The sequence below is a fragment of the Propithecus coquereli genome, unplaced genomic scaffold (genome assembly GCF_000956105.1).
Source record: "Propithecus coquereli isolate 6110/MARCELLA unplaced genomic scaffold, Pcoq_1.0 Scaffold33, whole genome shotgun sequence".
NCBI classification, from domain to species: domain Eukaryota; kingdom Metazoa; phylum Chordata; class Mammalia; order Primates; family Indriidae; genus Propithecus; species Propithecus coquereli.
The window spans coordinates 5,176,764-5,204,710 of NW_012148952.1; the positions used below are offsets into that span (position 1 = coordinate 5,176,764).

At 35.6% G+C, this 27,947-nt stretch overlaps 1 protein-coding gene and 1 pseudogene across 1 annotated transcript in view; one reads left to right on the top strand and one right to left on the bottom strand.

Moving 5' to 3' along the window:
- The window catches only part of DARS (aspartyl-tRNA synthetase), a 70,038-nt gene that overhangs the window by 14,342 nt on the left and 27,749 nt on the right, over positions 1-27,947 (top strand). The window contains exons 4-5 of the mRNA XM_012650519.1: positions 6,469-6,571; positions 27,518-27,620. Coding sequence (XP_012505973.1) covers positions 6,469-6,571; positions 27,518-27,620 — 206 coding nt within the window. The remainder of the gene's footprint in view (positions 1-6,468; positions 6,572-27,517; positions 27,621-27,947) is intronic.
- LOC105815348 lies at positions 1,962-4,988 on the bottom strand (annotated as a pseudogene).

Here is a 27,947-nt window from a genome sequence, read left to right on the forward strand (position 1 = left end):
TATTGAAAGGTAGGGTCTATAAGAGGTGATTGGGTCATGAGGGCTCTGCCTTCATGAATGGATTAATACATTAATGGATTATCTTGGGAGTGGCATTAGTGGCTTCATAAGAGGAAAGACCTAAGGTAGCATACTCAGCCCCCTTGCCGTATGATGCTCTACGCTACTTCAGGACTCTGCAGAGAGTTCACACCAACAGAAGGCCTTTACCAGTTGCAGCCCCTCTACTTGGGACTTCCCAGCCTCCAGAAATGTAAGAAATAGTTTTCTTTTATATAAATTACCCAGTTTTAGGTATTCTGTTATAAGCAACAGAAAATGAACTGAGACACTTGCCAGTAGTGATTGTCAGTGTTTTTGATTTCTGCCAATGTAGATTATCTTTAAAAATAAATAAAATCTTATGCTCTAAATTTGCAGAAATCCTGATTGCAACTACTCCCTTCTTCCTATGTCTTACACAGGAAAAATTATATCAATAAATATGACTTACTTAGACTCATTCGGATGCTTTAACTCCAGAAGTAGTAACGTACTAAAAGCTGGACTTAGAGAAACAATGTATGCTGGCTATTTGAAGTAGAGCAAAACTTTGAGAAACCATGAATAAGGAAATGGAAGTATCAAAGTTACAGTGTCAAAAGTATGACAGTTAGAATCCTGTTATGCAAAATAAGCCTATTTATATAACAAAAATCTATGTTTTTTCCTTAAATTAAGGACAAGGTTTTCAACATTTTTAAAAATTAAAATCAGATTTCTTACAGTAGCATTATGTATAACCTCCCTAAAGTGCAGTGTTCCAGATAGGAGCAAGGAAAAACTTTTAATGATTTGCTTAAAATTGGTTTCTTTCAAGCATGAAAGTGTTTGAGCTTACGACTGTATATTGAAAGAGTAATTGGAAAGTCTGTGGTTCCTTTTGAATTTTGTATATACCTTGTGGAAGTCATTGGCACAAAATAATTCTCTTTCAATACTATTCTTCCTAAAAACTTACTTATATTTTCAAAATAGCTAGGGTTTTTTTGGTAGTCAGTTCAGGATTTTTAATACCATACGTGAGAGCTTCAGCTTGTATACATGCAAGAACATTTTAGGGGAAATAATAAATGGAAAATATTTTAAACTGTTTAGGTCTTTGTTGTTTTATTCCCTGGTTGATTAATATAAATGAAAGAAAATATTAATGTTGAATATTAGGAACTTAAGATACATTACCTAAATAATGAATTCAAGAGCTTAGCAAGTTAGAAGACAGCAGAAAGAGATGAAAACATAGCATGTGCACCACATCTTTGATAACCTAGTTCTCGAATGAAGGCCCACTTCACTGCTGAGTCATCAACATAATGGAACTGAGAGTAAGCCCTTTGTCCTGAGTACCTACCATGTTTGTTCTTCAGCTCAGAAATAAAGACTGTGCTATAAAGGAAGATTTCCAACTTTACATTTTTCTAGAACGGCACTCCTGTGCAAATTTAAGAAATAAACTGACTTTTCTAAAAACTTAATCAAAATGTGGCATAAATTTTAAAGTGTTAAATACTTAAATTTAAAATATCTAAAAATAGTGAACTTAGCGGTTTTGAACATTGAGTTTTATTTTCTAAAAACTCACTTCTGTGTTGGAAAGTTCCAAGAAAAAAGATGAATGAATAATGTGTAGCAGTTGATTAATCTGTCCTTTGAAGTTCCTATACTAACTTATGCAGTGAGAACTTTTTACTAAACTGAGAAATTATGTATTTGCTTCTTAGAATAAAAAATAATATATAGATAGGTACGGTAAAAATCAAAATTCACAATTGTATCTCCTCCATCCCACCAGTCTCTTCCCTACAAAATAACCAGTTGTTTCTTGTATATCCTTCTAGGAAAAAAAAATACACATTACAAGCATAATCATATCCTTGTTTTTTAAATTTATACGAAAAGGATCGTGTACACACTGCACCTCCTTATCTCTCAGTATATTTAAGGTAGTGTCTTGTAGACACTTCTACAGAACTAGGTCCTTTGAGTGTTTAGGAATTTTTTCCTGTTTTTTGAAGGATTTTGATCTTGGTGTTGATGGTTTTGAGTCTTTTCCATTCTGGTTTGTTTTTTGTGCATTTTTGGCTGGAGTATCTCATATAGATTTCTTCACTGGAGCTTTTTCTTCAGTTTCCTCATCAAAATCATCATCATCTTCATCGTCATCTTTATCATCTTCATCAGCAGCAAAGTTTACTTTCTTCTGTGGAACCTTGCTACCACCTCCAGGGGCAGATCACTTTCCAGATATACTTAAGAGTTTCACATTCTCCTCTTCATCTTCTGACCGCGTCTTCTTCCACAACTACTAAGTGCTGCCCACTAATATGCACAGGACATGAACCACACTTCAACTGTAAGACCATGGGCGGTGTTATTTCAAAGTCCCCAAGGGAAACCGTTGGCTGTACAGACATTTTCAAAGTTGCTAGTGTTGCTTTAATTGGACTGCCTTCGTAATTCATTGCCTCTGCTTCAACAGTGTGCAATTCATCCTTTGCACCAGCCCCTGAGCTGACTGTTCTTAAAGATAACTGGTGCTCATTTTCATCATTATCCACATTAAAGTGTTAATCTTTGTCAGCCTTTAGTTCACAACTGAAAAGATAGTTCTGGGGCCTCAGGGGGCTTATGTCCATGTCCATCAAATCTTCCGTGGGGTGGTGGCACACACGTAGGTAGGAGAGAAAGCGGATGGAGATACATGACTGCTGCTCCAAGAACAGCCATGCAGGATGGAATCACACTAGGGCCATCAGAAAGTTTCGAAGGAACATTTTTATTTAATTCTCCCAAGCATTGGATAATATTATATTTTTTAAATTCTTTGCTCATTTGAGAGGTAAATAATGTGTCATCATTATTTGCTTCAACTTGTATCACTTTCATTACCAGCAACATTTTTTCTTTATAACTGTTTTTACTTACTATGGTTTTCTCCTTTTTCCTTGAAATTACCTGTTCTGGTCTATTGCCCATTTATCTATTGAGATCTCAGTGTTCTTTTGTCATAAATCTTTAAGATCTTTATGTATAGGTTATGTGCTATTCAGCAAATATTTTTTTCCCAGACTGTTAATTGTTCTTTTGATGTTTTTTTTTATATAGACATGCTGTCGTTTTTAAACATAGAAGGTTCTCCCCTCCTCTGTAGTACAGTTTAATCTTCTGTTTCATTTTTTACTCATTTTTTTATTTGTTGGTTTTTTTTTAATCTCCTGAATTCCATCAGAAATTAGAATTTCTTTTTTCTGATGGAGTCTGTTCTCAATTCTTAAGCTGCATTGATCTGACTATTTTTGTGTTGGTATATTTTTATGTACTATGTAGGTTCATAATATAATATGCTCATGGGACTGATCTTACTACTTTACCCTCTTCTTCCCCCATCTGTTCCCTTTTTTTTCAATAGTAAGATATTTAATTTTTAGAATTACATCTATTAATATTAAACATTTAAAAGGAACAGTGAACATTCTTTACTTCACCCATAACCATTGATTTCATTATTTCTCTCTAGCAGGCATGTCAAATCTTAGGAGGTATATTTGCTTCTGTGTTTAAGCCTCCTACACCTTTCCAGGTTCTCTTAACTGCTTGTGTTTAATCATGAACCTAGCCAAGATTTCCTTTCAGCCTTTACCTTTCTTTTACACTTACCTCTCTATACAATTCTCTTAAAGTATTTTTTTTTCTGATTAGAAAAGTAGTATATATTTATTGTAGAAAGTTCAGAAAATACAAAGAACAGAATTAATTCCCTGTAATTTCACCATCCATTAGTAGCCACATTTTGGTGTTTTTCCCCATACAATCAATATACTTCTTACACAAACAAAATTGGGATTATACTCAATTGTGTTTTTATCACTTATGTGGCTTTTACGTGTATGTGGTTTTATCACTTTTTTCTATCTAATAGTCTATCATGAGTGTCTACCAAATATTTACTGTTGTGTTCCAGCACCCAGCATAGTTTTTCTGTATAATCATCTAGCTGCAAAATGGAAATGATAATCCTCAAATAAGTAACCAGTGGTAGTGGTGCTGTTAATAATAATTAATAGGCCGGGCGCAGTGGCTCACGCCTGTAATCCTAGCACTCTGGGAGGCCGAGGCGGGCGGATCGTTTGAGCTCAGGAGTTCAAAACCAGCCTGAGCAAGAGCAAGACCCCGTCTCTACTAAAGATAGAAAGAAATTAGCTGGACAACTAAAAATATATAGAAAAAAATTAGCTGGGCATGGTGGCACGTGCCTGTAGTCCCAGCTACTCGGGAGGCTGAGGCAGAAGAATTGCTTGAGCCCAGGAGTTTGAGGTTGCTGTTAGCTAGGATGACGCCATGGCACTCTAGCCCGGGCAATGCAGTGAGACTCTGTCTCAAAAAAAAAAATAATAATAATAATAATTAATAGTTAACATTAATTAGAGTCTGTCACAACTTCAAACATACTATAAAATCCTCAAGATTATAGAAGAAAACCCCATGAGTGGTATACTATCATTTTTTCCATTTTACAAATGAAGAACTGAGACATAAAATGGTTTAGTAATTTTCCCACAGGCCCCTTCATAGGAAGTGATAGGGTATGATCCCAGGCCTTTTGATTTCAAAGCTTTTATTCTTTTTTTTACTAAACAGTTACACTAAACGTTAACCCCTAGTGCTGACCTGTAGACATTTTCTTGTGCCCACTCTTTGTAAGTCCTTTAGAGCTTTCCATCCTCTCTCTAGGTCTTTTGTGTAGCATTGGAGTTCATCACTGGCTGACAGCTGGGTCTGTGCTGCCTCTGTCTGCACCATTAGAGCAGCTAAAATACTCTGACTAAATGGTGGCTTAGCCTAGCGCTGTTGTATGCATCTTCTATTTCATGCTGACATTCTATTCCAAGTGGGGCGATGTCTAGCTGTAAGTTAGTAGTGGTTCCTAGGATAATGTCATTTTGATCCATCTGCAAGTTTCTCTTTGGTAACAACCTTCGTCCATCCAATATTTTAAAATCCTTTTAAATTTGTTTAGTTATGTAATATAATGTTCTTTTTTCAGATTTTACTTTGTTTATAGTCTATGTTCTATGGCTAAAAAGAAATAAAAAGAAAGATTTTACTTTGCGACTGGATCATACTCAAAAAGAAAAGGGAAAATTAGTGTCTTTTTAGTGATTAAAAACCTGCCAATCATACATGACTTCGAAGCCAATAGATTTTGTCTGTGTCAATACTTTGTTTGTAACCTGGCTTTTTTTGCTCACAATCGCTATCTGACTTGCATTTCAAATCATGTATGTGTGTTGAAAGTAATAGCTGTAAGTCTGCTTGCATTGTTGCTTTCTTTTTTCTTTTTCTTTTTGCAAAGGTAATTCTTAATGTAAAAGGTAATTCTCAGTTTAAAAACCAAAATCTTCAGCTAGGCACAGTGGGGGGGTTCTTGTAGTTCTCACTACTCAGGAGGCTGCTGAGGCTGGAGGAGGATCACTTGGGGCCAGGAGTTGATAGCAGCCTGGGCAACATAGCGAGACTCCAGCTCAAATATATACGTGTGTATACACACACACACAATCATCTTGTGTTTTGCAAAACAATTTGATGTGAAAAGTGGTCATCTCCCAGAATTTGATCAGAGACTTTAAAAGGATTTGTATTGGAGGAAAAGGGATGGATGCCACAAGGATAACTAGTAACTAAAATATATTATGAGTGATTTTTTCAGAAGGTTAAGAATAAGGAATGTCAGTTCTTTATGAAAAGAGAAGGAATCAAGAGGCCCAGGATATATAAAAATAAAACTGGTTATAGATCTTAAAGAGAATGATTTTTTATAGACAAAGTAAGTTATCTAGAGTTTAAAAAAAGTGGGACTATTATAAAAAATGAAGGATTAGGAAGGTGATAAAGGAAAATAGAACATGAAAGGAACTAGCCTGTCAGTCTAAATGCACTTTGGGAGGAAGAACTCTATACATGGACCACCCCCATAGAATACTTGTGTCCTTGTTATTGAGCACTTTATTAGCACTTTTGTGACTACATTATTGAAACATCCATGATAGTTAGTACAGTGCCTTTGCCTGTAGAATATACTAGCTGTTGAATGAATGTTGAAAAGTGACCTGAAGTTATTTGAAATTTGTTTATAAATGCAATAACAAAATAATTTTCTTGATTTAGAATATTTTTTTAAAGTAGTGATTTGCCTATGTTCTTATAACAAGCACAGTACAAGCATTTTTTGTTACTCATAATAGGAATTTGGGTTTCTTGTCAGTTGAATATGAGAGTTTTGGCTTTAGAAGCCAGATGGATACACATGTGTATGTGCCTGATGAGTATAGTAAATTTTGTCCCAATTTTAAAGTAGAGAGCATTTTCCTTCTTTGTAAAACCTGAAGTAGCATATCCTTAATACACTTGTGTTCTTTCTGTCTTATTCAGGGAAACAGTGCTTCTTAGTCCTACGTCAGCAGCAGTTTAACGTCCAGGCTCTTGTGGCGGTGGGAGACCATGCAAGCAAGCAGATGGTTAAATTTGCTGCCAAGTAAGTAAGCAATTATATCCTGTTGTCAGAATAAACAATGGTGGGAACCAAGACTCCCAGGGGTTTGGACCATTTTCATACATTAACATCAATGCTTCGTTTGTTTAAAAATGTAGTTATTTAAATTGTCAGTTCAGTGTTGCTGAATACATTAAACTTACAAAAGAGAAAATATGGAGCACAGGCTTGAAATTCATTTGGAACTGCTGAAGCAGCACTCTCTATAGACAAGTCACATTTACTTTCAAGTAGAGTAACAAAAAGCCTGGCAGCCTCAACATAGCAGAGCAACTTTATTTTGTTGTGTTTGTTGAGCTTCATTTCCTCCCTCCCTCCCCAGTTTGAGATTTGCATATTGAGCAACAAGTTTTCTAACTGAATAATAAAAGTGCATAACATAAAGTAGTTTTGCAAATGATTCCCTCCCCAAAGAAGTAAAACAAATGTAACGTGTTACAACTTTTAACTTTGAAACCAAGAAAGTTTAGAGAAAAAAAGGTAAAAATGCTTTTTCACCCCTCTAAAAGGTCTTGTCTGGCCTAGAGTTCCTGTAGAAGCACGTTGTTTTGTTTGGCTTGAAAGAGGCAGGATATGGAAGTAGAAGTGTGGTTGTGCGTGCTGTGGCTCTAAGGTAGTAAGAGTAGTTTTACTTGGTAGTTGAGCTTGTGGCTAGTTTTGGTTCATGCTTTTCTCAATTTAATCCAAATTTTATTTTCATGATAATGATCTAAGAAGACATGGATCTTTTATTTCTTTACATTTTAAGAAATAAAATAATTTCGTAGGTGTAAAAGAAAAAATTCAATCTCAGTAAATGTTATATTTTTCAATTGATTTTTTAAATCTCTGCTCTTTAGCTATATATTTTCATGATAATGATCTAAGAAGACATGGATCTTTTATTTCTTTACATTTTAAGAAATAAAATAATTTCATAGGTGTAAAAGAAAAAATTCAATCTCAGTAAATGTTATATTTTTCAATTGATTTTTTAAATCTCTGCTCTTTAGCTATATACTTTCAAAGATAGGTTAATATAGATGGAATTATGAATTTCAGAATTAGGAACTAAAAAATTATCTAATATTTGGGCCCTTTCTGATGCCCCAGCACAGTGTTTTACGTATAGTGAATGCTCAACAACTGGTTTTGGTTTAAAGATTTATTAATCAAATTCAGTTTTATTATATCATAATATTACCTGCACTCAGGTTTAAAAACTTAAATGCCATGAATTACATCAATTCATTGATGAATTCGGCGGTATTAGTACTACTAATATGGTAGCCCCACCTCTCGTATCTCCCAGTCCTGCTGCCCAGAGACTGCCACTTTCTTCTCTTCAGCTTGTGTTTTCTGGTAATTAGTTTTGCTTGTTTCCATCTCCTAGTCAGTGAAGCTATATGTTTGTGGGGTACATTTGTCATCTAGCCTTTTAATGTCAGTGTGTACCCTATGAAGTAAAATATAAATGAGCTTGGTCCCTAGAAATAAACTTTATCTACACAGAAAGCTATAGAGCCTTCTATAAAAGGAAAAAAAGATGGCCCTGGAAAAACTACAGACATATATGCTGACTCCTATTAAATATACTGAAAAATATTGGAAAAGTCAACTTTAAATCAACAAATAACCTTTGTGGTTTTTGTCTTTTGTGTATTAATTTGTTTCTGTAAACTAATATATGAAGCTAACAGTTTTATGGAGAATATGTTTTCCCATTAAACTGCATTATAAGCTCAGTGTTACATTCCTAAAGAGTCTAGTATAAAAGTCTTAAAAATCCCACTTATTCATAGTCTTCACTAAGAGGCATTTTACTTAGAACTGGACTGTGGATCCATGTGATGTCTTTAGAAGTAGACACGTTAAAGTAGTCCACAAATAAGTTATTCTCATTATTTTGGATCTTTTCAGAAACTCCTGGGACTTAACTAAGTAACAGCAATTGACTGTATCAGATGTCAACCAAAGCTTAATAAGCTGGAAGAGCTACTTGCAAACGGTCTCCCAAACAGAACTTAACTCACTAATGCCCCAGTAATATATAAATTAAGGAAAGGCTTTCATCTGAATGGAATGGCATATGGGTGATCTTTCTTTTAGACAAGGAAAGAATTTAGATAATTTGGCCTAGATTTTACTCCTAAAGTGGAGCTCAATCAAGATCTAGATGCAATTCAAGATTAACAATTAAGTTGTGACTTGATTTTTTTTTAATAGCAAAGAGCATGTAGCTATTTTTAGTCTCTTAAGAAAAAAAATTGGGCTTTATATAATTAGCAACCTGTGGGAAAAGGTTGAGCTGTTTCAAATTATAAAGCCTTTGATTGGTTATATACAAGTGAATGGAGCCAATTTTATACAATAGGCTCAACATGTGGTATGTAGATTATAGTTATTTAACTTTTGGCACTTATTAAACCTGAGTAATTAAGAGTAAGAGTAAGTAAAAGCCATTAGGCTTTTACTACCTTGTAAAAAAGGAAAATTCTCTGCCAGGCCTGGTGCCTCACACCTGTAATCCTAACACTCTGGGAGGCCAAGGTGGGAGGATCACTGGAGGTCAGAAGTTCAAGACCAGCCTGAGCAAGAGCAAGACCTCGTCTCTACTAAAAATAGAAAAAATTAGCCGGGCGTGGTACCTGTACCTGTTGTCCCAGCTACTTGGGAGGCTGAGGCAGGAGGATCGCTTGAGCCCAGGAGTTTGAGGTTGCAGTGAGCTAGGCTGACGCCACGGCACTGTAGCCCGGGCAACAGAGCCAGACTCTGTCTCAAAAAAAAAAAAAAAAAAAAGGGAAAATTCTTATGGCTAAGACTCTGGTGAAAAATAATGGGTTTTTAATTTTTGTAGTTGGTTGATAATTTTCTTAGGAACATGATTTTATGTTCCAGATGGGTCAATCAGCTTGTCCTTTTTATTTGGTTTTAGACTGTACTTCTAAGGTAGTTCAGACATCCTGATCATTCTTGCTAGTAGAAGTCTAAGGCACCTGTCCTTTTAACAGAAACCTAGCAGTATGATACTTATATTGAAAGTACCAATTTTTAAAGAAGAAAATGAAAAACAGAAAAATTTTACTTTGAAAATTGTTACCTGCTCTATTCATGAATAATAATAAATCAAGTGAAGTAATACAAATTCTAAAGAACTTTTAGAGTTTATTTAGGAAACAGGTTTATGGGTTTTTTCTTCATCCTTCAACATCATTTTTATGAAAATTATCCTTACTGTCTAGGCTTAACATAAACAGTGTTTTATTTTAAATGGGTGTGCATTGACTCCATTGTGAATACAAAGTTTAAGATAGCTTTCAGCACATTTCTTTGAGGCCACTTGTCTGGCACTACTGGTTGATGCACTGACACTTACATAAAACAAGAATCTAAGGTGTATGGTTATTGTTGAATCATAAATTAAAAAAAAAGAAATTCCCCTATTTGATATTAACATGAAATGAAGAATTTTTATAACTGTGGTCTAACTATATTTGCTATTGTTATTATTGTTGTTGTTGTTATTCACTAACTGTATTCATTATTGTTACACCATACTGCAGAAACCCTCAGTTTGTATGGACTTTCTATGTTTTTAAGCATGGAGGGATTATTCAGTTTTCCAATATGGCACCAGAATGAAAGTAATTATTTACTAAAATTTTTTAAACATTTGAGAGTAAAGTTTTCTGTTTGTCTCTCCAACTAAGCTTTTTAAGATATTTGGCTTCAGAATTTTTTTTGTCTCTTTTTAGTGTTGTTTACAATTTTTGCCATGTTATTTCAGTTGGGACAAAATAGTCCAATCACTTATTAAACTAATATTTATTGGGGGAAAATGCTCTTTTTGCTCCTGCCTTAAGTCCATACCTACTAGAAGTTTCTTTTTCAAAGCTAGTTTCTGACTTCCAATCATGTCCAATATTAATTTTACCTGCTGGTTTCCCACTACAATGTTATTTCCCACTACTTCCCACTACATACTGTTCAGATGGGGCAGATTTTCCATGCCTGTAATGACCTCTCTTACTTTAATTCTTATTTTAAAGGCATTGGCTTTTTTCATTAAATTCTCATTCTTTGTCACTTAGCTTAAGCCCATACCCTTCATGATCCTCATTGATTAGTTTCTCTGTTCATTTCTTAAGGATCCACATGTATTATATATTCTTAGGATGCTGGGAATTTTCTCTTTATATATTTTTTTTAATTTTAGTATACATTTTGATGGTAATCTTAAAGTTATATAAGGGTTATTATTCCATATCATCTTAAAGACCAATTGACAACAGAAAACTGGAATGTGAATTTAGTGCTTCATCAGCATTTACTATTTCATTCACAAGTGTGTTCATGCCAACTGAAGACAAATGATACCCACATTCTGTACAAATGAAGGTTTCACCGTATTTTGAATAGAGACAGATGCTGAACAAGTTGGGTCACCAGGTGGTACTTGGTAATTAAGTACTCAAAACTCAAAAAAGCCTGTACCATTCAGGCACATGTATTGAATCCTATTTTTGTCTATACAGGGGCAGCAGATCACTAATGGTATAATAGTGTATATTATATAATAATGCAAGGAAAAATGTATCTATTTCCAGTTCTAGTAGTTATCAGATTAGATATTTGACAACCTATTTGATATAAATTTCTTTTTTTTTTTTTTTTTCCTTTTTTGAGATAGAGTCTCACTCTGTTGCCCAGGCTAGAGTGCCATGGCATCAGCCTAGCTCACAGCAACCTCAAACTCCTGGGCTCAAGCAATCCTCCTCCCTCAGCCTCCCCGAGTAGCTAGGACTACAGGTACCCACCACTATGCCTGGCTAATTTTTTCTATTTTTAGTGGAGACAGGGTCTCGTTCTTGCTCAGGCTAGTGTCGAACTCCTGAGCTCAAGCAATCCTCCCTCCTCGGCCTCCCAGAGTACTAGGATTATAGGCGTGAGCCACCTCGTGCCCAGCCCTGATATAAATTTCAATTAACAGTACTATACATTATTAACTTTCACATGGGCAAAATACTTTTATAAAATGATCCACAATACTTTATTTAAATTATCATTCTTTAATTGCTCTCTGTGGTTAATTATGAGGCCTAAATATTCTAAACCTACCTCAAAGTTAATGTTTTGTATAACTGAGCAGACGTTTTTCACATCACTAGTATTCAAGTCAAAATATAGAAACAGATTAAATATAGAACTTGCTCTGAAGCAACAAGCTTTATACAATAAATGTTAGCAATTGTTAGTAAAACCGTAAATTAATAATAATAATTTGAATTTTGTTTTCATTTTCTTTAAAAATTTATTTTGATTTTAAAGTTAAAAGCTATAAGCATAAGCATTTATACTAGTTTTATATTTGTGGGTATTTAAGTAACATGATAAAACTAATTTAACTGATTACGGAGGGTCGCTAACATTTCTTACTCCCTTCCATAGTAGTTTCAGAAGGGTGGGGAACCTGTGGCCTCAAGGCCACAAGTGGCCCCTCAACCGAATCCAGACTTGACAGAACAAATCCTTTTATTAGGAAGATTTGTTCTGTAAAACTTGGATTCAGTCAAAAGGCTGCGCTCAAGAATCCAGAAGGCCACATGTGGCCCCAAGACCTTAGGTTCCCCACTCTGTGAGTGGTATTATGCAAACATCTCACAACACTTGTTTTGGACTCCAAATTCTTGGGGTTTTAGTGAAGAAAAATGAGCTCATAAAATAAGTCATCCTAGAACTACTAGAATGATTTAAATCTTTAACTTTTGCAAAGCACCAGTGCACCGCCAGGTGTAATAGAGATCCGGAGAACCCAGAGGCTTGACTTCCCGTCAACTAGTGACAGAGTCTCTCATTGACCAAACTCTACCCAGACTCCTTGAATTCTCTGCTCAACTAAGCTTCTACTTTTTGACTTTTTGTTCATCTCTACATTGTTCAATTTAAGCAAGAATTTGGCTAAGTTACTTTAATTGGACTGATCCCCCTCCCCACCCCATATGTGATCACCCTCCCTATCTAATCAGATTCCTCCACTTCTGCCGTCCCCCACCCCGTGATGTCTGATCACTGTGGCCTGCCTTCAGCAAGAATCCTGTTAGGTCTGTTTAGCCAGAATCCCCTCTTACCCCTAATGTCTCCTCTTAGTAATTTTCCATCCACTGACCCCCTCCCTACTCCTTGGCTATAAATTCCCACCTGCCCATACTGTATTAGGAGTTGAGCCCAGTTCTATGCTGAGAGCTCTTTTCTCTTATAACAATACGTCCAGCTCTGGTTTTCTTTGTCACTAGCCATGGGACTTCATAAATTGTTTCCTGTTTGCTTGTCTTACCTTTATTCTTTAGAACTAAGACTCTACTTTAAACATCATTATTTCTACTTGCCTGGGAAATGTAAAAGTCAGATCTAGTGTGGTACTAATTCACTGTAATTGAAAGAAGTACTTGACCTATAAACAAAGCTTGTGCTTGCCTTAGAATTAAAACACACATTTTTATTATCAAAAGGTAGCTTATTATTTTTTAAAGTAGTTACCTAATTTTTGTTTTTTGGATACTATTTTAACTGGCAAATACATGGTTTCTTATGTTTGAATGTTTTGCAATTCTTTACCTCAGTGAATTATGCATTTAATTTATGACGAACATTGAAGCATTTTATGTTGGTGCATTATTTGAAGAACTGGAGTGTAGCAACGTTGTGGCTTGCCTGTTTTCTAACTGATCTTTTATTATACCCTTGTGAAGATTTAAAAATTATTAATTTGAATGTGGACAGTTACGTAGATCTGTGAGTACATTTCTCATTGATTATAGTATGAGTCAACAAATTATTTCTGACAACTAGAAAGCTAACAAATTTGTTGCTAGTTTTGCTGAAAACCTTTAATAGTTAAGTTTCTGTAAGTATTAAAATTTTAATAATTAGTTTTTGTTGATATTAGAATATGTAAATAGACAAATGGGAAAACTATTAAAGTAAATAATATCTCTTTCACCATTATTGATTTTTTTGTTTGTTTGTTTTGGAGAGGCAGAAATAAATTGACATACTATAGGAAAATATGAACTCATAATTACCCAAAATTATAATTTTGTTCCTCACCTGGCCTCTACTAACTTTCAAGTTTATTTCTGCTGTTAACAAGTAATAGCATATACCAATGTATGGATTTTTTATGTATTTTAGACCTTTATTGTGACTTCAAGGGGCTTAAATCTGTGGTCGCTAAAATGATGTGAAATAAAAGACAAAAACCACTATTCATGTAAAGGTTATGCAGCTCACTTTCCATCAATATCTTGGGTATATTGAGTAGATTATGTGAACAATGATGGGATACTCTTCAGTAACATCTGTAGCAGTTGCCATATGTTTCTGAGATGAAAGATCATGGGGGAAAAGTCCCCTCCACCCCCACACAGGACTTTTATTGCATATGAAATATTATTTTTAATGTTTAATAGACTTAATCTAGAATTAAAGTTCAGTATAGGCCGGGCATGGTGGCTCACGCCTATAATCCTAGCATCTGGGAGGCTGAGGCTAGAGGATCCCTCAGGAATTCAAGACCAGCCTGAGCAGGAACGAGACCCGGCTCTACAAAAAATAGAAAAATTAGCAGGGCATAGTGGCACACACCTGTAGTCCCAGCTACCTGGGAGGCTGAGGCAGGATGATCGCGTGAGCCCAGGAGTTTTGAGATTGCAGTGAGCTACAATGACACTACTGCTCTCTAGCTAGGATGACAGAGCAATACTCTGTCTTCAAAACAAAAAATTTTTTTCAGTATAATGAGTGCACTTGCTTTTATCTTGCCAAGTTTTCCAGTGTCTGGCATAATTTTTATAGCTTTTTGGATGCCTCTTTCTTATTAGTCCTTGTACCAGGCCCGAAAGGTATAGTACAGTGGTTACCAGCATCTTCCCCCCATATGCAGGGGAAATAACAGATTTGCTTGTAATAATAGCAGTAATAGCTGACTGTTACTATATAATAAATACGGAGCTGTGACATGCCATCCTTAAATTTTCCCACTAGATCCTTGCAGGAACTCTATGAGGTATAGATACTGTTTTGTCTTTTTGTTTTTTTCTTGTCCTGTTCTTTTTTACAGATGAAGAAATAGAAATGTGAAATGTTTAGTGTTTTGACTAAGCTCTCTTGGGCGTTAGGGCTCACCCTCCAGCCTCTATGTCATCCTGCCTGAGACAGTGTAATGATGTTAGTTCCAAGCCCTCCGCGATACAGGTCTACTTAGAACACAGCCTTTTCAACACTACCTCCAAATTATTGAGAGTCAAAACATGGAGGGAAAAAAGTTTAGTTTAAAAAGCATAACTGATTATATCACAACAGAAAAGATTTTTATGTCTGAGTCATAAATTCATGCTAAAAACAATTCCAAAGGAGGAATTTAAAAATTTTTTAACCATTAGTAACACTAATGAGTTTGCCTCTTCTACTGTAAGGCAGTACTTGTCTTCCTAAGGAATCACCTCCTTGTTAAAAAGCACAGTATAAAACTAATAGGGGGAAAGAGCTTTGGAACCTAGAGAGTTTCATGTTTGCAATAACAGTTCTTTTTCCTGAATAATTTCAGTGATAAAAAATTAGCTAGTTATAGACATGAAACCTAAACATCATTTGGCAGATCTAACTATTAATTGCATCTACTTTTGCTTAAGCTTTTTTTTTCCCCTATCAGCACTGCCATTAACACAGTACATCTGGCCGGGCGCGGTGGCTCACGCCTGTAATCCTAGCTCTCTGAGAGGCCGAGGCGGGCGGATTGTTTGAGCTCAGGAGTTCGAAACCAGCCTGAGCAAGAGCGAGACCCCGTCTCTACTGAAAAAAAATTAGAAATTAATTGGACAACTGAAAATATATAGAAAAAATTAGCCGGGCATGGTGGCGCATGCCTGTAGTCCCAGCTACTCGGGAGGCTGAGGCAGGAGGATCGCTTGAGCCCAGGAGTTTGAGGTTGCTGTGAGCTAGGATGACGCCACAGCACTCTAGCCCGGGCAACACAGTGAGACTCTATCTCAAAAAAAAAAAAAAAAAAAACACAGTACATCTTACACATTCTTATCACTCTCATTGTTGTGAGAAATAAGGCACAAAGTCACTCAACAAAGCAGCTGTGTGGTGTATGCAACTGATGTGGAAAATAAGGCCACAGCCTCAGAATTGAGAATAAGAATTTATTCTTTACTAAGATTCTGGTTTCAGGAAGGAAATGAAAGAGTTTGGCTGGGTAGATAACTGATACTGTTCATTAACACATCAAATTGCAGCCTCTTTGTTAGACACTTGTACAAACTAAAAATCCTGTCCTAGAATTGCTCTGTCTTCAGCAAAGGAAAAGAGATCTTTTCAGGACACCCAGGTATGGGTATACTTTTAGATTAGCTTTTTGTAGAGTGATACTAATAAACTGTCAATTCTGTTATGTGACATACGCATTCCTAAAACTCACTGTACTGTGCAAAGTTGTGCAATAAAAACCATAGACAGTGCTTATGGAGAAAATGGGGCTGATGGCATAATACTCAAAAACTTTATCATGTGGAGAAAGGGGAATTCTTAGGCACTGTTAGTGGGAATGTAAATTAGTACAGCTACTATGGAAAACAGTACGGAGGTTCCTCAAAAAATTAAAAACAGAACTACCATATGATCCAGCAATCCCACTACAGGGTATATATCCAAAGGAAATGAAATCTATGAGATGTCTGCACCACCATGTTTGTTGCAGCACTATTTACAATAGCCAAGATCCAGAATCAACCTAAGCATCCATCAGCGGATGAATAGATAAAGAAAATATGATACAGATATACAATGGAATACTATTCAGCCATAAAAAAGAATGGAATCCTGTCATTTGTAACAATATGGATTTACCTGGAGGGCATTTTGCTAAGTAAAATAAGCCAGTCACAGAAAGACAAATACTGCATGATCTCACTTGGAAGCTAAAAATGTTGATCTCATAGAAGCACAGTAGAATAGTTACTGGGAGGGGAGAAGGGCAAGGGAAAGAAGATTGGTCAATGGGTACAAAATTACAGATAGACAGGAGGAATAAATTCTGGTGTTCTCTTGCACTGTAGGGTGACTATGGTTAACAATATTGTATTATATATTTCAAAATAGCTAGAAGAGAGGATTTTGAGTGTTCTCACCACAAAGAAATGATAAATGTTTGAGGTAATGGATATGCTATACCCTACTTTGAATTTTACACAGCGTATGCATGTATTGAAATATCACACTGTACCCCATAAATATATACAGTTAATGTGTCAGTTAAAAAACACTTCATCAATGGCACATTTTGTAAAAAGACAGGAACCTAACTCTTTAAAGGTAGGTTGAACAGTTTTATACACGTTGAATGGTTAATAAATACTATAATAAATATAGCACTTTACCTTGAAAAAGATATGTAGTTTGCTTATGGAAGTTAAGTGGGCATCAAAAGAGATGCAGTTTGTAAGTTATGGTGAAGTGGTGGAAAGAACACTGTCTGCAATCAGAGGGAAAGCTGTAACACCAGTTGTAGATGGATGTGGCTCCTAACATGGGTCACAGGTAGATGTTTGAGGTGTGTGCATTTTGCATATTCCTGCATGGCTGAGTTCACCTGAGTTCTATTGCCTACATTGACCTAGTGTTTTCCACTGATGAAATCTGCTGTAGGCAAATGCAAAATTCTTATTATGTTGCTCAAGCTGTTCCCTGAAATATCAATGGTGTTGGAACAAATTCACATTTTCAAAACAAGTGGTATAGCAAAACTGTACTCTTGAAAGAGATACTGGTGTTTGCCCAGTCAGCAGATAAAACATGAGTCTTATCTGTTTGCTTATTGCTTATGTGTGGGGGTAAGGAAAATAATGAAGTGGAAGGTGACTTCAAAGTTTCTAGTTTGAGAAATTAAGTGGAAATGACACTGTTAATCTGGAATAAATTGCCAGGATGGGCTGGCTTTCTGCAGAGCACTTAGCCAAATAAAGGGTGGATACTGAAGAGAAATAGGGCTTTGTTAGCAAAGAAGAAAGGCAGTCTGTTGGATAGGCAAGTGACAGCATCTCCTGAGCTCATATATGTCGAGTAAATGGAAGAGAAGTCCCAGCCTTTTGAGTTCATAAAAAGCCCAAAGACTGAAATAGGTTGTTTTACCCAAAACTCTTTTATTTTTCTGGCCGATAGTATTCTGTTCCTCCCATCCCGAGTCTTCTCTCGTTCTAAATGTTTTCAAGTGTCCATATGGAACACCCTGGCTTTACTTATAATTCCTTACTTTTCCTCCACTTCCTTCACCATAACTCCATTTTAACAGCTCACTCCTGTGGCCACAGCTTGGATTTTTCTCCTCAGAACTTCACCATTTTAAACTCCAGTGGCCATTTTCTCTGACTGTAATTTTCACCAGTCAGCCTCTCCCATGCCTTCTAATCTTCTGTTGGACCTCTTCAAGGCTTCTAATCTTTTTGTCAGCCTCCACATTTTCTCCCAATCTTTTCAGCCTCCTTTTGACCTCATGCAACCCCATGTGTGCATTCCTAGGACTACTCTCACTTCACCTTTGTCTGCTGTTTCCCATCTCTTTGTTTCTCTTGCCCTGCAAACACCCTACAACCCTGTCTTGATGACTCTAACCTTTAACACAAGGTTAGAGTATATTGTGTATTTGTAATGTAACAGATTGATTTCTATTCCTCAGTTGGGCCCACTGGCATATATTCTATTCTATAATGAAACAGAGGCTTATAGGCTGCCTGTATTTTTGTTGTTTCACTGGACTCTTCAGGATCTCATTCCTTGTTATCTCTTAGTTTATCAGTCTTCTGTTATAATTAAAAAGAGCACATAATCAACCAGATCTAAACCAATCCTAGCAGATTCTGTGCTTAAATAAAACAAAAACTCTTACTTATAGATGTTTTCAGCTTACTTTAGAAACTTGAGGACCAATGAAGCATGAGGTAATTCAGAAGAATATTTAGTAACACATTCTCTTTGGGAAGCTACCAGCTCACTTACTGTGCCAACTAACCATTCTGCCAGAATCTGGTTTGGAAAATAGTATGGATAGAAATACGTCCTTGAGAAAAAGGCCATTTCTAATTTAATCAATTTTATATATTAAATGCTTGCAATTATCTTTAGTGCTAGAGGAGTACCTAAGGACTGTTTGTTTATTCTCAAGATGTTTCCATTTTGAATGTTACTACCCAAGGAGACTGGACATTAAAACATGTGAACTCAATACACAACAAAGTGGGAGCAATAATGGTATTTATATGTTAATAACATGAGGCCCTACATTTAACTCTATTCCCTCTGGCCACATACCAGGTGGGAAAAAGCAAGGACTCCACTATTAAAAATATCAAATCAGATAGTTCCAGCTGGGGTTTCCTAATCATTTAAAAGGCAAAATATGAGGTCACTTTTAATATCTTAAGTAGATAATAATCTTAGCATTTACTTTAGATATTAAATCTGAGGTGCTTATCTTTTTGCCTTTCTGACTAGATGTTACTGCTAGCAATTTCTAGTTTTTGAGTATTTTCCTTAAAAGAAACATTGGGGTCTAACATGGAATCAACTATTTTGCCCCACATTATCTGTACTAGGAATATCTAATCCATCAATATACTAATCCAAAAAGTTGACTCACTAATTGGATTTAAGTGCCACAGGACTCTTAGACACATTATTTTAATCAATTTGTTGGAAAGATCAATTTTCTCATGGCTGAATGCATATAAAAATGAAGCAACTGAATGAGTTCCGTAGGAAGGTTGGCACATCTAATTCCCTAGAGATTTTAAGACAGGTTCTTAATTATATGTCTGAAATTGTTTAAACCTCAAGATCTTTAAATGAAATTTGTCTAGAAGCAGGAAGATGCAGTACTTATCCAGGCCTGTGTTTCTGGATCCCTATCTTATGTTAACGTTAATTATCTAATATTTAGTAGCTGATACTGAACGTTGAGGTAAGAAGTTATCCCCATTTTTCTTTTTTTTAAAGTTATTTTTTATTTCATGCCGTTTTAAAGGAATAGAGTAGTAGTTTGTGTTAATTATGGTTGAGTCTTGTAAAGTTAAATTTTTTAAAAGCAGTCCTGGAGGCCTTTTTGTATTGACTACTATAGAGGACAACAATGAATGTAAACATAAGGTTTTAAAGTTTAAAGCTGGCCGGGCACGGTGGCTCACGCCTGTAATCCTAGCACTCTGGGAGGCCGAGGCGGGTGGATTGTTTGAGCTCAGGAGTTCGAGACCAGCCTGAGCAAGAGCGAGACCCCGTCTCTACTAAAAAAAAAAATAGAAATTATCTGGACAACTAAAAATATATAGAAAAAATTAGCCGGGCATGGTGGCGCATGCCTGTAGTCCCAGCTACACGGGAGGCTGAGGCAGAAGGATCGCTTGAGCCCAGGAGTCTGAGGTTGCTGTGAGCCAGGCTGACGCCACAGCACTCACTCTAGCCCAGGAAACAAAAGCGAGACTCTGTCTCAAAATAAATAAATAAATAAATAAAGTTTAAAGCTAAAGTTATAGCGACTACTATAAAGGGCTGCAATTAATGTGAACAGCAGTTTTTAGAGTTAAAATTTATATATTGCTATTTGTGCCTATATAATACTTCCCCCTTCCCCAAGCATAGAGATTTTTTATTCTAAAAATAAGGCATATTTAGTACATTATTTGTGTACATATGTATTTTCTTTTGTTTTTCTTCGTATTAGTCATTGTGGTTAAATGATTTATTGGTAGCTGGTGAGTCACAAGTATGTTTCTCATTCTCTAATGAGTTACCTAGCTACATGCAAGTTTGTTTATTTTCTTTCCTTTCTAGATCTTTCATATGAAAATAGATATTTTACTAGTTCGTTAAAATTTCAGTTTGCTACATTAACTGTTAGATCTAGAAAATACCAAAATAATACTCATAAGAAGTCTCATCAACTTAGAAAACTTTTATTTAGCACCTGCTCTGGTCCTGGCACTCTGCTGGGCTTTGGTATACAGAGATTTATGAATAGCACATGTATCATATAAGAAACTTAATTTGGGGAGAGGAAGAAGATAGATAAGCAACTGCATGCAGAGGCATGTTATAGGTGCTATCATAGGAGTACATATTATCTATAGGAAGATATCCCAAAGGAAGGTGAGCATGTGGGTACCCTTTGAGCATCCATGTGGGTAAGTGGGCGAACATAGGCTAAGACATTATACTGTTGTATATTGCAGCTACTTGAACGATTGTACCTACATGGTTTATACCTCTTTGTAGGAACAGGGTATTTGTTGGAGGAGAAACAGTTTCTATGTTCAGCCCTGTCCAGTGTAACATTTGCATTGAAAACTTGGACAAAGATAAAGATGTGCTTAAAAAATAGGTCTAAAATCTGGTGTCAAAAATTCCCAGATAGTTTATGGCATTAATCTTTCTAGGTTAAATATAACTTTAAATAATAACTTTGTATTGTTTCATTCAAAGACTGCTGAATTTATCCTGAGGCTGACAACAACAGTGGGATATCAGGAGACATCAGTGTTACTGGGGAAGGTAGCACAATTCTTAGGCATTTGGGAAACTATTACTAAAGGGCCTATTATTTTCAGTTTCCGTCACATAAACTATAAAGGAATCTGGCAGCTCATGAGCTTCTAAGAATGAGAGTGTATTATCTCAAAGTAAGCTGAGGATAAATTTTGAGATATTTAAATTTATTGCTAATTTGTAAATCTGTAACAGATCTAATATAACAACCAGTAAATGATCATCTTAATAGCTGTGTGATGATAGACTAATTACTTAACCTTTCAGAGTCTCATTTTTCTCATCTGTAAAATGGTGACAATACCTACCTTGTAGGCCTTTGTGAAGTTTAAGTGAGACAGTGTATATATAAAGCACTTCACACAGGAACTGGAACATAAAAGGAAATTGCTAAGCGATAGTAGAAATATTGGTACTTTACGGATTTATATGTTGAAATCACTTTCATGTGAAAGTGTGTCAGCTTCATCAACATTAAAAAAAAGACATACAGAGAAAATGAACAAAACTACCATAGAAGGATGACACAAAATTTATGAAACATTTCGTATTTTCTGCAAAAATGTGGAGTATAGACCAAACAGAAAACAGTGATTGTAGAAGAGGAGAATGGGTATATGATGGAGGACTTAAATTTATATGTTTATTTAACATTTGAATTCTGGATAATAAATATATACTTTTATAATCAAAACAGGTTTTTAAAACAATGTTTTTTAAGCTTTTTTTTTTTCAAAAATAGCTTAAAAACATGGAACAAACCCTGTCATTTCCCATCACTCACTGACGAAGGGCAGTCTGGCCTCTTCTTTGTATTCCAAGAGGACTTGCCAGAATCAACATCCCATACTGAGATCCAGCAGCAAGAGATAGATGAACTACTTTTTTCCCAGATTTATTTCTCCACTATTTATGTGAAAGATGACGACTTCTTTGACTAGAGTTATATGTTGTTAAGTATTTTTTCACCAGTCTCCTACACAGAAATGATACCTTCAACAGTGACCTTCAAATCATGTATTCTAACAACAGCTTTTTCTCAGTGTTTATGATTCTTGTACTATATATACCCCAGTGGTCTCCAAAGTGTGATTTGCCCAAGAGTACCCATTGGGGGAAAGAAATTAATTAAACTTACTTCCTTCTTTTATCTAAAAGCGTGAGAAAAAGAATTTGAGTTTTTCTAATAGTTAATTTATCAATAAACACTAGGCCTATCACTTAGACTGCGTCTCAGAAGGTCACATGTCACGTCTACAGCATGTGGGGTTTCTGAACGAAGATTGCAGGATTCCAATAACAAAAGGAGCTAGCTAGCTGTGGTACCCTCACTCTGGCTCACAGTTGATGTATTGTAACCAATTTCAGTTTACCGTTCCTATTAATAGTTAACGATTTTTAAAGAATTATATTATTGTAATAAACTGACCCTCAGAAAATGGACAAGTGGCTCAAAAGGATTTCTACACAGAAACCATAGACTGAAGATAAAACTAAAAATGTAAGCACAAATAAGGAAATGTTAATACTAATACTTCTACTCATAGAGTAAAATCTTTGTATCAGCTGCATTATGAGGTTTTAAAAAATACTAGAGTCTAAGCAGATCTGACAAGTTGTCAGTACTCTCTGAATTAGAAGTTATCAGGAAGACTATATTAAGTATGGATTTGTATTCATTCACTACTGCTGACTGTGAACCTCACCCAAATTTATAATTGTCTAAATGTAATACCTAAGTTTACTAATACATGCATATAATTTATAAATAAATAAAGTATATATATATATTGGGCTATATACCCCCCAATTTTTTTAACTAATAGAGTAAATCAAATTATCAAAAATGTTTGGAGATGGCTACTCCTTTGATATGTTAAGTATTCGCTCCTTTCTGAAACATGTTACTTTATTGGCTTCTGGAGCACCATTCTGTTTCAATTATTTTTTTCATTATTTCCTCTTCTTCCTTATCCAGAGTTCTATCATTATGTTCAGCATTTCTGAAGGATAAACAATAGGCGTAAATGAGATTGCTCCCCAAAAACCTGATTTGTTTGACAAAACGAAGAGGTAATTTCAGATGAGTAGTTTTAAAATTGTTGTGAGCAGCGGTGGTTTTGAAATGTGTGTTTGTAGCCCTTATCTCCTTCCCCTGAGCAGTCACTTTGAGGAGGACAGTAATCATTTAAATGGTTAAATTCTGTTTGATTAAAAATCAACCCTAATATTTCATAGTCAAATTTTAGTGTATATGTTTTTTAGGCTGGGCGTGGTGGCTCATGATCTCTTTTCATTGCATGATATATGTGGTAGGTTCTCAGCGTGTGTGTGATGAAGTACAAATAAACTTTTATTTTTTTAAAGCTCTTATGTTCAGATGATTGCTGTGATCCCAAAGATTTTTTTTTGAAGTTTAAGATTGTACTAGTCAGCTGTTGAAAAAAAAACTGTACAATAAGCCACCTCAAAACTCAGTAGCCTGACAGTACTGCCCAAACGAATCTACAGATTGAATGCAGTCCCTATGAAAATCCCAACGGCATTTTTTACAGAAACAGAAAAACCTATCCTAAAATTCACATGGAATCTCAAGGGACCCCAAATAGCCAAAACAATCTTGAAAAAGAAGAATAAAGTTGGAAGACTCACACTTTCTGATTTCAAAACTTGCTATAAGCTAAAGTAATCAAAACTGTGTGGTACTGGCATAAAGACAGTCATATAGACCAATGGTGCAGAATAGAGAGGCCAAAAATAAGCCAGTTTATTTTTTATGGTCAGTTTATTTTTGCAAGGATTCAGTAGCCATTCAATGGGAAGTCACGTGGCCAAACTCAAAGTCACAAGACAGAGCAACTTTCTGCCTACCTTGAAGCCATGGCAGAGGTGTGAATGTACAATACTACTATGGGGAAATGAAGACATGAGACCAGTAATTTAGTGTGCCATAGAGATATCCTAAGAACTTTAAAATTTTTTGGCAACATTAAAGAATAAGGCATTACTCATTAGCAAATTACTTTAAACTATGAAGCTTACCTCCTGCACTTACTGAAACTGCTTTGACCATTTTAACAGAATCTTTGAAGTCTATTTTTATGCATTCTTTTTTGTTTTTTTTAATGACAGAAGGCCATTATAATGAACATCTATTACTGTGCTAGGTTATGATGTGGCTCTTTGCCACTCTCCTATTTTGGGTTTGTGTGTATATGTGTATATACATATATATACACACACATGTACATATATACACATAATCACACACAATCTTCAGTCGACTGTTACTTAATCCCACTTCTAATAGTTTTATCAGACTTTTTTTTTAGCTTCTATGTGATATAGATATGAAAACTGATAATCAAGATTGATAGAACTGTAGGTAATGAAACTATCTTTAAAGGTATTAGTGAGACCCTAAGGGCAAAGTGTATGTCACTAGTGTTGGTAAGATAGAATTCTTTTCCTTCAGAAAAAATGGTTACTCATTGCTTTTCCCCCAAGTTGCCTATTTTATAATTGTTTAATCATTTGTTTAAAAAAACGTAATAACCAACTCCAAATATTTTTATAAAATACTTTGCATAAAGAATGGTACTTTCTGCAACCGTATTTTATAAAGACAGTTTTACTCAGAACTGAACCTAAGTTGATGTTTGACAGTTTCTAATGAATGACATGAAGTCTGTTGTGCCTATTAACTAGAGCATTTTAATATCAAAGCTGTACAAATTTATCTTATTTATAGAATGATTAATTATGTGGAGAGTCAGAGGGGTGGTTAGAAAATGAAAAAGGTATAAAATACAATGTGGTGGCCCGGCGCAGTGGCTTACGCCTGTAATCCTAGCACTCTGGGAGTCGAGGCGGGTGGATCGCTAAAGGTCAGGAGTTAGAGACCAGCCTGAGCAAGAGCGAGACCCCGTCTCTACTAAAAATAGAAAGAAATTAATTGGACAACTAAAAATATATAGAAAAAATTAGCCAGGCATGGTGGCGCATGCCTGTAGTCCCAGCTACTCGGGAGGCTGAGGCAGAAGGATCACTTGAGCCCAGGAGTTTGAGGTTGCCGTGAGCTAGGCTGACGCCACGGCACTCTAGCCTCAGGCAACAAAGCAAGACTGTGTCTCAAAAAAAAAAAAAATACAATGTGGTGATAGTGTTTTAGGAGGTGATGTTAATAATACTTAGCTCTTGAAAAGATGTGTTTAATTTACTTCATCTATTTCTCCTGCAATGAAATAATTCCCAGGAGTTCTGCTTTCCCTCAAGGATTTTTGTTTTCCTGGCACATCCTCTGTAAAAAATCCAAGGCTTTTAGTTGCCTGTTATTAACAGATACAACACTTTCTGTATCTATTGTAGATACAATAGAGAGTAGACATATTTAACTTGAGTTAGCTTGAAGAAGACTATCTGATAATGGAATGCCTTCTACTAGGGAGTCAAAGGGGGTGAGGTAAGAGAATCATAGAGGTCGGGGACATAGAGGAAAGGTAGCAGCGTGGAGCTCTAGTTGGGGTAGGTCATGTTACTTGATAAAGCAGTACAGTGATCAGTAAGGAGGAGAAAACCTTCCCCATGGAGACATGTGAGATAAGCAATAGAATTCTCCCCAGGTCTCAGTCATATACCTAGGTATCACATTTACTCATGCAAATAGAGAAGGCCGACTGGTAGGTTGCAGTCTCGTTGAAGATAGATTCAGTGGCACTCAGTATTAGAAAGTATTAGAAAGCCCTTATAACAGTAAACCAAAGCCTCTTGATCCTTTCAGGTCTCAGAGGAACCTTATCTTAGTTCACCAAAACGTCTTTGCCATAATAAATTCTGAATTTCTTCAGTATATGAGATTTTACCTAGATATTAGATGATAGCTCCAGTGCAGGAGACTTATGAGAGTGTGAGAGACATGTATACTATTGATTTTTTTTAAAGGTAATTAGTAACAGATATATAGAATTCTAGGCAATGTAGCAAAATGAAGTAAAAATTTTTCTTCCCCAATCTCCACCTATTATTCGCATTTTGATCCTTTTCTAACCCTGAACAAAAATGTTCATTGAAATGGATTGTGAGTCAGGCCTGTGGCTCATACCTGTAATCCCACCGCTTTGGGAGGCCAAGGTGGGAGGATCACTTGAGGCCAGAAATTCGAGACCAGCCAGGGCAATATAGTGAGACCCCATCACTAGAAAAAAAAAAAATTAGCTGGGCATGGTAATGTACACCTATGGTCCTAGTTACTTGGGAAGCTGAGATGGGAGGATCCCTTGAGCCCAGGAGTTCAAGGCTTTGGTGAGCTGTGATCACACTACTGCACTCCAGCCTGGGTAGTGGAGTGAGACTCTTTCTCTTAAAAAAAAAAAAGAAAGAAAGATATGGATTGTGGTGTCCTCTTGTGTAAAATAAACACTATCTGGTTTCTGGAATGTCTAGTAGCACCACATCTACTAAGAACCCAATTCCTTATCAGAATGAATAGAATTTTTCCTTGAAAGTTAAATCTTACCCTCTTCACCAAATATTTTGTGACACATTCTGTACAAAAGTAAAACTGGTACATTGCATATGGAAATCACCATTTTGGATTACACTGATTCTGCCTTGGTATGTACTAGTGATCAAAAAATAATCAGTGTGTTTAATAAACTACTTCATAAATTATTAATATGTATTTCAGAATTTGAGTGTCTGGTGTTCAAAATTCAAGTTTGTTACAAAATAAACTGCCCAGAAGATGCATTTATTTTATACTCATAATGTATTAAGCTTCATGTAGAGCAGCATTCTTTTATGTGGGAATACACAATCCAGTAGACTTTTTGTCATAAATCAATGATACAGTATACTCAGAAACTAAAGACAATGAGGATTTAATTGCAGATCAGCACCCTAAAGTCCTCTTATTACCTTGAAACCTTTTCAGTTGACCTTCTTCTATTATTTAATTCCATTACATAGCAGTAATTGCATTTATTGAAGCCAATATTTCTCATTATAGGAAATGCTGATCTTAGTGAATCTCAAATATAGGGAGAGAAATGTTCTTTAATAAATAATTTAAAAACTTGTTACTGCTTTTCCCAATTCAGTACTGGTCCTATTACCTTTTATGTCCAGAGTATTTTATAAGAGGTAACTAAATTATGGCATCAAAAACATTCTCTCTTCAAGGAATCTCACAAAGTATGCTACATAATAGCTTATTCTAAGTAGGTTAATTAGACTGTCTTTATCTAAGTGGCTGACTGTATTATAAAGAAGAGTTTAGCATACTCAGTTTTACTGCTGAAACCCCAAATAAGTTCTGATGATGAAATGATTAAAGTTGGGAATTTTTTCTCTTGACAGCATCAACAAAGAGAGCATCGTGGATGTAGAAGGTGTTGTGAGAACAGTTAATCAGAAAATTGGAAGCTGTACACAGCAAGATGTTGAGTTACATGTTCAGAAGGTAACTCTTTTCAAAATATAAAAGTACATATAGAGATAGATTTGAGTGGTTCTTACAGCTTTCATGTCAAATCTATATGTTCTTAATAATTAGAGTTGATGTAAAATATTGAGATTTATAAGTTGGTTATTGAATCAATTAGCTTTTGTTATATTGATGTAACAAATTGCCCCAATACTTAGTGACTTAAAGCAACAAACATTTACTTACAATTCTGTGATGCACCCAGCTGGGATGGCACATTCACTCCATGTGGCATTGGCTATGCTCACTGATATATATGGGGCATCTCTTCCTGTGGCCGTCCCTTATCCAGCAGGCTAGCCC